The sequence below is a fragment of the Gossypium hirsutum genome, chromosome D04, assembly GCF_007990345.1.
Source record: "Gossypium hirsutum isolate 1008001.06 chromosome D04, Gossypium_hirsutum_v2.1, whole genome shotgun sequence".
Classification (NCBI taxonomy): Eukaryota; Viridiplantae; Streptophyta; class Magnoliopsida; order Malvales; family Malvaceae; genus Gossypium; species Gossypium hirsutum.
The window spans coordinates 53304941-53315766 of NC_053440.1; the positions used below are offsets into that span (position 1 = coordinate 53304941).

The 10826-nt window shown below is 34.2% G+C and overlaps 1 protein-coding gene across 1 annotated transcript; it reads right to left on the minus strand.

Annotated features, from left to right (window-relative positions):
* Positions 1-6982: 6982 nt before the first annotated feature.
* LOC107898896 (3-hydroxy-3-methylglutaryl-coenzyme A reductase 1-like) lies at positions 6983-9617 on the minus strand. Its single transcript, XM_016824466.2, has 4 exons — positions 8420-9617; positions 8160-8341; positions 7726-8072; positions 6983-7484 (listed from the first exon to the last, which is right to left on the minus strand). Exons 1-4 carry the CDS (start codon positions 9394-9396, stop codon positions 7245-7247), a joined length of 1746 nt encoding a protein of 581 aa, XP_016679955.2. The 5' UTR covers positions 9397-9617; the 3' UTR covers positions 6983-7244.
* Between the last annotated feature and the right edge of the window lie 1209 nt (positions 9618-10826).

Consider the following 10826-nt stretch of genomic DNA (forward strand, 5'->3'; position numbering starts at 1 on the left):
TGTACAATTGAGTTGGTGCCTAACATGGTGGGTACTCTTTCAAGCACCAAACGATAAATTGGATATAAGGAAGTTATTTACACAGATCGGTTTCTTTATGTCTGCGGAGCCTAATTCAGTGAGAAATATCCGCTATCTTTAACACTTACAACAAGTGGTTTTAATCTATCATACACCCTGTGACAATTTCCCTCACCTTTGTACCTTTAAGACTAATGCTCTCACTACTAAATCCACTCATTGTGATTTCAGCAAGTAAAACCACAACACAAAGGTTTTACTATCAATATGCACTCATACAATAAGGATCCATTCTTTGGAGTTTATCGGGACTTGCTTACATAAAAAGATCTATCACAATCACTCTAAAACAACTATATTATAAGTTGAATACAATATTATAATAATGAAAAAAAATAGACAAGGATTCTTGGTAGCTAAGTCTTTAGAGATTCAATCCAATCTAACTTTTTTTATTCAAGGGATTAGGAAAGGGTAATTTTATTCAATCCAATCACCAATATATGATTTCTGAAGTGATATGATCTTCCATAATGGCTAAATTTCGTCCATATAATCAACAACCCAAATAAATGGTTCAATAAATTGTCAAACACCTTAAATATAGAACTTGTCTTCATATAAATTTGGTGGGCAGGGGAGTGGCCACTCCCTTTTGCACTAAATTGCCAATTTCATATTTTGCAACAATATCTCATTTTGGAAATTTTGTTGAATAAAACACAGTGTAGGAAGCTTGAATCATCAATCAACATTAGCTCCCCAATAACATATTTCCATTAACTTAGACAATAATTAAGCAATTAAGATACCTTAATATATGCTTTACAGCTTATCAATGCTTGAGAACATGATTTGCATGATATAAACTCAATTAAATTATTTCTAAATTCGTAGAATTTTCTTCTGATTCAAATGCAGTCCGATTGAGCTTTTGTTAAGCTAGCGAAGAGACCAATCGAACATATACAATTAGGCTCGAGCAATTGCAATTATGTCCAGAAGTATCGTTCTGATAGTTCGCAATTTACTTAATCATTGAGTCAGTCCACAATAAGTACCATGATTGAAAATTCCTTATTGCATACTTTTTACGAAAACAATTCATCCAACTGATTTGTCCAATGACCTCGTCATGTGTGTATTACCCTCATATGGTATATTTAATTCATTTTAGTTAAATCCATTCATTCAATACAACCCTATTTTATCTCATTGTCACCATTGTATCTTCTTAATGATTAATATGATCACTATCAACTAATGATTGTGATAAATTGCTTGTTCAAGAACAAACAACCCGTGGTCACGTTCCATATTTATCAATCCACACAATGCCAATGAGAGGATATTGTTAACTCTTTAATCGAGCTATGAATTCCATTGTTGCTAGTAAAATCATGTCATACACAAGTCATGTACCCAACATACCGGTTATTGGCCCAATTATTTTTAGAGCATCAGCATCCACTTATATCAAAGCACATGAGTTACATATGCATGGTTAGTGACTAACTTAGGATTTAGGCAAGTCACACCATGAATGTCACAAGTGAATTAATTCACAAAAGGATTCAGAATTAATTCAACTTGGGTGTAGTCCATTGTATCATTCTTCCAATGAGTGTATATATGTCTCTCCTCGTGGAGTCAACTGCTCCGGTAGCCAAGACTAGCCATCCCCTTAACTGGAATTGTAGACGACATAATAATCCTTCTATGTGTTTGAATCAAATGCTCACTTTGATTTTTTTTATGGGATTACAGACTCATTTATATTATCTACTGAAGTAAGTTATCTTTCTCACAATGTAAACATTCTTACAGTGCCACTTATCATCAGATTGAACTTATACAATCAATGAACTAATATTTGCTTGCCACAATTTCGCTATGTATGCAAAACATGAAAGACAGAAACATGAAAGATATAATAGTGAACTATGAAATTAACTTTATTTATTTATCTATCGTTCAATTACATAAAAAAATAGTTACATATTTACTATAATATGAACACATCTTTTAACAATTCAAATTAGGAAAGTACCGCTTTCGTAGAATCTATGCCCATAAAGAAGAGGGGATGAAAGAAACCTCCAAAACTTGCTTTGCTACAAAAGCTTTGCTAAAAGCTTGAAAGTTTGAAACCTAAGCCACTATAGGCTTTCGCAAAAGCAACTTGCTCCAAAGAATCCATTGAACCCCTTTTGTTGTACCTCTAGAGGGTTCCCACCAAAATTGAACTAGAATTGAGTTTATATACAAACGAAATGTCCTCAGAAGCAAGAAACTTTGCAAGATAGTAGGTTGGAATGGAAATGGCAATCAATTTAATAAGAACCTAGTAGAAAAGAGTTTCCCTTCCAACATTAGAGCTTTGAATGAAATTTTGCAAGAATGAAGGTAAGGGCTTCTTTTTTACGTCTACCCCATAATGACGGCAAACCCAAATGCCTGTAATTTTATCCATATGTCAAATAACTAGAAGATTAAAAATAGAAGCTTGAATGTTTCTATTTGTATTTGAAAAGAAAAAAGAGAGTTGATTTAGTAAAGTTCAACTTGAAATAAATTAAACGCTATCAAAATATTTATGCAATTACTAGCATCAGCTTTGGCAAACATTAGACAATCACAAGTGAAAAGGAAGTGACTCAAGATTGAGCATCTTTTACAAATATAGAACCCTTCAATGGCCCTAATGCAAGAGAAAAATTCGTCACCAAAATGAGAAGATAGGCCAGAGAGAATCATCCTGCCGAAGGCCCCTTTTCAGCTTGAAAGATTAGCCCCGTTACCCGTTAACAATAATTGAGAATGAGTAAAAAACACATTTTACAACTCTTTAGACCTACTAGTGACTAAATGACGTCTTTAAAATAAGCTTTTCTAGGAAAGCCTATTCCACCTAGTTATAGACTTTGTCCTATATAATCGCCAAAATCACATTTACTCCATGTTTCCATATCTTAATCTCATGTAAGACTTCATGCACAATCAAGATGCTGTCTTGAATTTGTCTCCTGATGTTGGGGAGAAAATTAAATCTGACATTCTAGACTCTAAAGTTTAGATGTTTTGATTGTTGCAGCCAAAGAACTTTTCCATCCACAACACCCGACAACAACAAAGACCAATTGAGCTAGAAAGACAATGTCAAGGAGAAATGGCTTGAGTTGAGAAACCATGACCTATGAAATGATTTATTAGAACAAGTTACAAAGACTAATAGGACAAATTTGGTTAATTTCCTCTGGTTGGATTTACTTTGGAATGGGGCCAGTATTTGTGTAAAGAAACCTTTCACTATCTCCATAACTTCACATTTGATAGTATTCCAAAATAGTGGTAGAAGATCCCCAGGTATCCATCATGTTGTGAGACTTCCTGTTGTAGCATTTATGTGACTGAGGATGTCCTAGACATTGGAAGGGAGCCCTCCTCAAAAGTCTTTCTTAAAGTGGTTTTCAATGAACCTTTCTTGATGGTTCTCATCCATCAAATTACCATTCTCGTCTTTTAGTTTCCAGATAAGACTTCTCATGTAGTTATGATCCCCATACTTGAGCCAGTTGTTACGAGATCTTTGGAGCCAATGTCTTTCTTTTCTTACCCGACCTTCATCAACTTTTGTCTTTACGCTCCTAATTTCCTAATCTGAGGAAGAAGTAAGAGAAGTACTTTGAAGGAAAGCAATTCGCTTGGTAATAACCTTTATGATGTCCACGGCAAGTGTTCTCAACAACACCCCCAACATTTATCATCCAAGAGACATTTTAGATTCAAAATTGAAATCCCTTTCGAATCATCAGAAAGATAAGAGAATAATAGGACTATGGTGCGATGCATTAGCTTGTTCTAATACCCTAGTGGTCGAATGCAACATCTCATTACAGTGGAAAATATTTGTGTTTTTCGATCACAACATCTTCATCCCATCTTTGTTTCGACCAAGTGAACTTTCCCTATTAATACACACCATGACTATTTTTATAGTTTACCTTTTTGTTTATTGACCTCCTTTGGGCTTATTAATTATCTTTTGCACTATAATAAAAAAAATAAAGAAAATGCAAAGTTGGAGCTAAGGAATCTTTGGAATTACATCCATCATGATTTCGGGCCAAGAAGTTTTAAAGAAGTAAATTGTTTGATTAAAAAAGGAAAAGGTTGCATAGATGACAAATTAAAGGTGGTTCATTAGCAATAATAACCAATTAAAAATGAAAGACACATCCATTGTCATTTTCCTTTATTTTTGTTTTTTTAATGTGATTGCCTCATTAATTTATTTATTATTCTTAGTTAAATCCCCAAATTTAATTAGTAAAAAGTTAGAGGCCAGTTTTTGAAATATATTTGTAGTTTTAAAATTTTTTTATTTAGAAGTTTGGCGACAGTAGTTTTCAAAAGAATAATAATTATATAATATATCATTATTTAATAATATTAAATATATGTCATGTGTTAAAAGAAAAACTTTAAAAATTTTTTTTTCTTTAAGTCATTTGCTTCTTATCTTTTGTTTTGCTCAGCGATGCCAGCCTTTGGGCTGGTTGTCGCTCGCCTTTTTCCTCTCTCATCAACCCTTTCTTTCTTTATTCTTCTCATCCACTACAAATGTCTTTTCCCTTTTCAATTTGCATATCTATTTTGTAGGTATCTTTGTTGTCTTCACAAGTTGTAATGAACAGATGACGGTGTCTGTTGTTCGCTAAAACTCCACCAGCCACCAATAAATTTTCTTAGAAAGTTGGTGACTTTTCGCCAGCTTCTTAATCTAATTTTGTTTTGAGAGTATTTTAGAATAATAAATGATTTCACGTGTCGATTTAGACCCGTGTTCTCTTAAGTTTTATATGTTTTTTGTTTGTTTTTCCATTGGTTAATAAGTTTTCAATTTTAGAAGTTCTTTTTCTGCTTTTGTAGCACGTTTTTTTTAGTCTTGCTTATGCATGTAATAGTAGTTTTACAAGTGATTTTAGAGATGATTTTATTGTCGTCCTCTCTAGTTTGGTGAATGCTCAATTCTTTTGTCGATTTTTGCCAGTCGCTTTGGACCATCCGGACTGATTTTAATGTCGTGCTTGAGTTGTGATAAAGTCAATTATCAACGTTTCATCATGTTCTATTCATGCTGAGGCTAAAGCCTTTGTTATGTTGATGAAGCTTGGCATTCACCATTTATGACGGGTGTTGCTATTTTTTTCTCTAAATTGTATAGTTTTATTTATTGAATGAATTAATTTATCTTTAAAAAAATTTTAAATATATATCTATATCGTCTTGATTTTAATCAAGCAGTGGTTAAAGTTCTTATTAGAGATTTGTTTGACACAAGTTTATAACTAATTAAGTAGTATCACCAAATTTCAAAAACTAAAAACTAATTTTCTTATAAAGTAACAAATATTATTATAAGGGTATTTTTATTTTTTTTAAATTTAATTTAAATTTTAAATCAATTATTTATAAATAATATTTTCACATAAACGTTGAATAATCAAATTTAAATAAAATATTGTTTTTTTCTTAAAGTAATTATAGTAAAAACATTAATATTTGATTTAATAGGTTTGGCCACTTTTGTATTACATGTTTAAAGTAATTATAGTAAATTAATATTTTCACGAGCTGCAATTTAAAATCTGCAGCATATTATATTCTTTTTACTCTGCTTATGACGTATTACATGTTTCAATTATTTCAAAAAAAAAATTAAAGAAATCTTATAAATAATTTACTGCATAATCTTTTTTCTTCAAAATGGACCTAAAATGAATAAATTGGGCCATATTGGTAAATATTCTCATAATTAATTTTAAATAAAAGTATTTTTATTATTTAAGTCAAATTTGGGCTAGACTAGGTCGGTATGTGATGGAAAATCACAAACATAACATAGAAAAGATATATGAATATCTCGAAATTCACATATTTGCCTGGGGCGACCCTCCATTGATCTTCGCTTGCTTCTTTGTCCTTGGCTACTGCTTGGTTAACTACTGCGAATTATTTAATGGTAGAAAGAAATCCTTCTTCCTTCCCGCATCGCATCCTAGAGGGGCCGCTCGGACGAATAAAGTAGGGAATGCCAGAATGGGATAGAGTTCTTCTGAGGCATCAACCATAGATTGCGGAACTTTCAAGATGCTTCCTTGCGAAAGCCAACGGAGCCTGTAACTCAACCTTCTCATCCATGGGAGGATTCCATATTCGATGATAAATGTCAATCGAGGGCAACCTCATTTCCAGAGATAGAATCAGGCTGCACAGAAGGGGAGAAGCCCTCCTACTGAGCAAGATTATTAATGAATAAGGAAGCACTTAACTTAGGGCAGCCAGTCTCACTTTTCGCAGCATAGCGCCTTGCTATATGCTTTCATCCTTGTAACTTACCCAAGTGAGGAAAGCCACATTGGGTATCGCGAGTCGGGATGGTGGCGAAGATATTGTGTGTCAGCGAAGTATTTTTGGGGTTGGAAGCATGGGTGATGAGTTCTCCAATTTTGCTTTAGGCAAAATTTTAAGTTCATATAACTAAGTCATGTTTAAATGTATAAACTCAATTCAAAATTAATCTAACTCGACTCATGAAATACCTCTCTCTTTATATATTTGAACATGAGGTTAGATTGAGCAGATGACCCATTCCTATCAATTACAATTTGTGTTAATGCATATTTGCCCCCAAAGTTACACCCAAATATTATGTTCGTACCTAAAGAATTTTTTTATCAATTTGGTACCTGAAGTTTTCAATCCTGTTTTTATTATCTTTTCGTCTCTTTTTTAACACCTTTAACAGCTGGGGTAAAGTGATAATTAAGTGCAACTTTGGGGGGCAAATAGTACATCAACCCTTAAAATTTTGTTGAAAAAGGTCATAATACTTCTAAAAGATATGAATTAAGGATAGTAATAATATAGCAGAGAAGATTATAATATGTAGAATCTATGAAGAGAAAAAGAAAGAGTTAAATTAACAATTCTATCATTTTACACAATTCTAGGATTACACATTTGCTTTAATAGTAAGAAGAAAATAACAAAATACAAAGTAAATTACAAGGAGATGATGATGATGATGATGTGTATCTCCTTAGCTTTCGATACACTTATAAACTATGGGGGATTTTCAACTTCTACACTAATTTTTCTTTCAGGCTTTTGACAAAGCCTTTTCATCATACTATATATATATATTATTAGGTGTTTGTCTAAGAAGTTTTGGAAACATCCTTACTTGACCTATTGTACTTCATATGGCTCTTAACTAGTTGCCCAGCTGCCAGTGCTGACATGAGTGACAGCTCCCCTGCAAGGGCTGCACCAGCTACTATGGTTGCAAGCCGTCTTGAGTTTGCACCTGGTGACTCTTGGCTAGCACCTTTCACCCCTAGCAGGTTCAAACATGCTGACTGAGATGCAAGTTGAGTTCCACCACCAACCGTGCCAACCTAATAGATAAATCACATAGCAAAACAAAGATAATTCAGCATTTACATGAACACCACCAGACTTGTCAATCATGTCAATCGTGTCAATTCGGGTTTGAGGGGCCATTACGGGTTTTGGTCATTCAGGTTCAAGTCATTTCAATTTTGGATTTTTTTTTCAAGTTGTTTCAAGATTATTAACAAATAACTAGTTTTACTTCGATATGTAATTTGATAATCGGACAGTAACACTGTCAATTACCTCGATGGAAGGCATCGTAACAGAGATGTGAAGGTCATTGCCCTCGTTGACAGCTTCCATCATCGTGATGCAATGAGAGCTCTCGATGTTTTGAGCCGGATCTTGACCAGTGGCAATGTAAACTGCAGAGACAATGTTACTAGCATGGGCATTGAATCCACCCAAAGCTCCAGCCATGGCGGATCCTGTAAGGTTCTTAAGCATGTTAAGCTCCACAAGAGATTCCACACTAGTCTTCAAGACTTTCCTCACCACATCACCATTAATGATGGCCTCGCAGACAACAGATTTGCCTCGTCCTTCAATCCAATTTACCGCCGCGGGCTTCTTGTCGGAACATAAGTTTCCTATATCCATAATAGTTTAATGGTCTAGCTCAAAGGATGAAAATGAAGAACTATATATAATTATTTGTTCATGGAAATGAAACTCACCAGAGATGCCAATGACATCCATGTCAGGGAAATCAGTTTGAAGGAAATCCAAAACGTTTTGGACACCCTTTGAAACCATGTTCATCCCCATAGCATCGCCAGTACTGCAGGTGAATCTCAAATAAAGATTCTTCCCTGCAATGACACATTTAATACCTTGAAGCCTAGCAAATCTACTTGATCTGAAACAAAAAACCAGCACCCACATTAGCTCGAACTTAAATGCATCAACCAAGAAATGAAAAATATATAAAACAAACCTGTTAAAAACAACAGCCAAGGTCTCAAAATTTTCAGGATCCTCCAAATAAAACTTTAAATCAACTGCCCTTTTGGCGGTGCCGAACCTTACAACAGGAGCTCTAGTCATCCCATCTTTCAATAGAAAACTAGAAGCACCACCAGACAAATGAATAGCCTTACATCCCCTATTAGTGCTAGCCACCAAGCACCCCTCTGTGGTTGCCATAGGAACCGAGTACTCTTTTCCATTAAGCAACAACGGCCCAGCAATTCCCACGGGAATCTGTACGTACCCAATCGGCATCTCACAACACTGTCCTAAAATTGACTCATAATCGAATCCATCCAAGGGTAATCCCGATAACGACTTCCCGGTTATTCTCCCTAATGCCTCACGCCTGATGGAAGCCGCTCTCTTGCAATCACCTAATTTGGATTCCAAAGAATATGAAGGAGTTGTTCCCGCCACGATGGCTTTAATTATTTCTTCATCTTCCTCGGTTGTTAATTTCACAGGCTTTTCATCGACAACTTTCTGGGCAGATATAATTGGTGCCGAGGTTACCGAACAATCAAGAGCTTGGTCACAAGGGATTTTACGAGCATCTTCTTTACGAAGCAAAGCTTCATTTTCCTCTTCGTCCTCGGAATTCCACAGGTCAGTCGACGGTCGGAGGATCAAAGAATGAACGAAATCAATCCCGAAGAACCCCAAAAGATAAACAAACGAGGCGATGAAAGCGAAAATCGCGACGATCTCTGAAAGGTTGACGAGGTGAAGGGGCGTGGAAGTACGGATCTTTTCACGCCAACGGGAAAGAAGAAAATAAACCACAGAGAAAAACAGCGAGAAGAACACAGCATTCGTTAGATGTAAAGAGAGAGGCAATGCTTCGGAGGAGGAGGCTTCGCCGGAAACTTCCTCAAAAGAAACCGTTTTCGTTGTTTTCGGAGCTTGAACGGGTTTAGCCGACGATCTCCAGCGGGCCTCCATTTTCGGTGGTGGTAGCAGAGGGGGTACGGAATCCCGCGGCGAAGAACGGAAAATAAAAGAGGAATGAAACGATGGAGCCGGAGACGGTTCAGTTTGGTTCCGAAAACGGTTTTTTTTCCCGGGAAATTTGGATGAAGAAGCGGAAGTTTAAGGGAGCGAGTATATATAATGTTGTGGGGGGACACGTTTCGAGCAGTAAAAGGATGTACAGTGAGAGCGCGTGAATGTTTGGTACTTTGTTAGTCGGCGACTTAAATGAGAGAAGAAAAAAGTTTTTTGGATTATTATTTAAAAGTTGGTACCAAAATTAATTTGGGTTTTGTTTATGTTTATGAGTGAATTTGGATAAAAATACAATGTTGAAGAATTAGTTTAGATAAAATTTAAGATTTATTTTTTATATGGGTTGTACATTGGGTAAGATTTTGTGGCTCGAGCTTAGCTTGTCCAGCTCGAATATATTATGTTATAAAAATATTATATTAATTATATATGTTAAATAATAATTATATATATTCATATTAAACCACTAACTCCAATAAAAATTAAATCTATTACCCAAAACCTAAAAGAAAACTTACCCAACTAAATAACCCAACTAAAAATATAAAATTTTAAAACTTATATATGTTTTAAATAATCTCATTATAAGTTCTGATTATATCTGTTTTTTTTTTTTGACATAATGCCTAGAACTATCCATAGTCCCTCCAAACCTATAAATAGGAGGATAACGTGCTTCAACGCATTCGAACCCACGTCTTCTTGCATTGGCAACAATGCTCATGCTAATCGAGCTAAGACTGAATCGACTTTAAAAATTATATTTAATATAATAAAATATTTATCATATTTATTTGTGTTTTTTAATATAAAAAAATATTTATTATATTTATAGTAGTGGTTTTTAGTATAAATATTTTTTTAATGTATTTGTTAGAAAACTTTTATTTTAGCATTTTTTAGTGCATTTAGGGTATTATGTTTAAAAAATTATTTTTAAATGAAAACTAATCTAAAAAATCAAATATGATTGAGCCCGGGTTTACTTTTCTTAAATTGGATCGAGTTTAGGCAAAAAAGTAAGTTCATTTTTTGGGTTGGGCCCAGACTTGAAAAATTGATCTAGATATATTGCATTAACCTAGCCCGGCCATAAGCACCTCTAAGTTAATTTCAACTAAAAAAAATTATATAAATGCATTCTATTGGGAAAAAACAATGTAAGATAAAAGTGTTATGAATATTTTATTAAGCAGATGTCCATTAAGATCTAGATAAGTTTTGATATACTTTAAATTCTAATAGTCATTAGAAGTAGAGTTCTATTTCATTTATACTTTTTATGTTTATAAATATAGACTATGGAGAAGTATTATAAAAATGATTCCGATCAATCAATAAAATACGCTCTCTCATTCTCTTTGTTC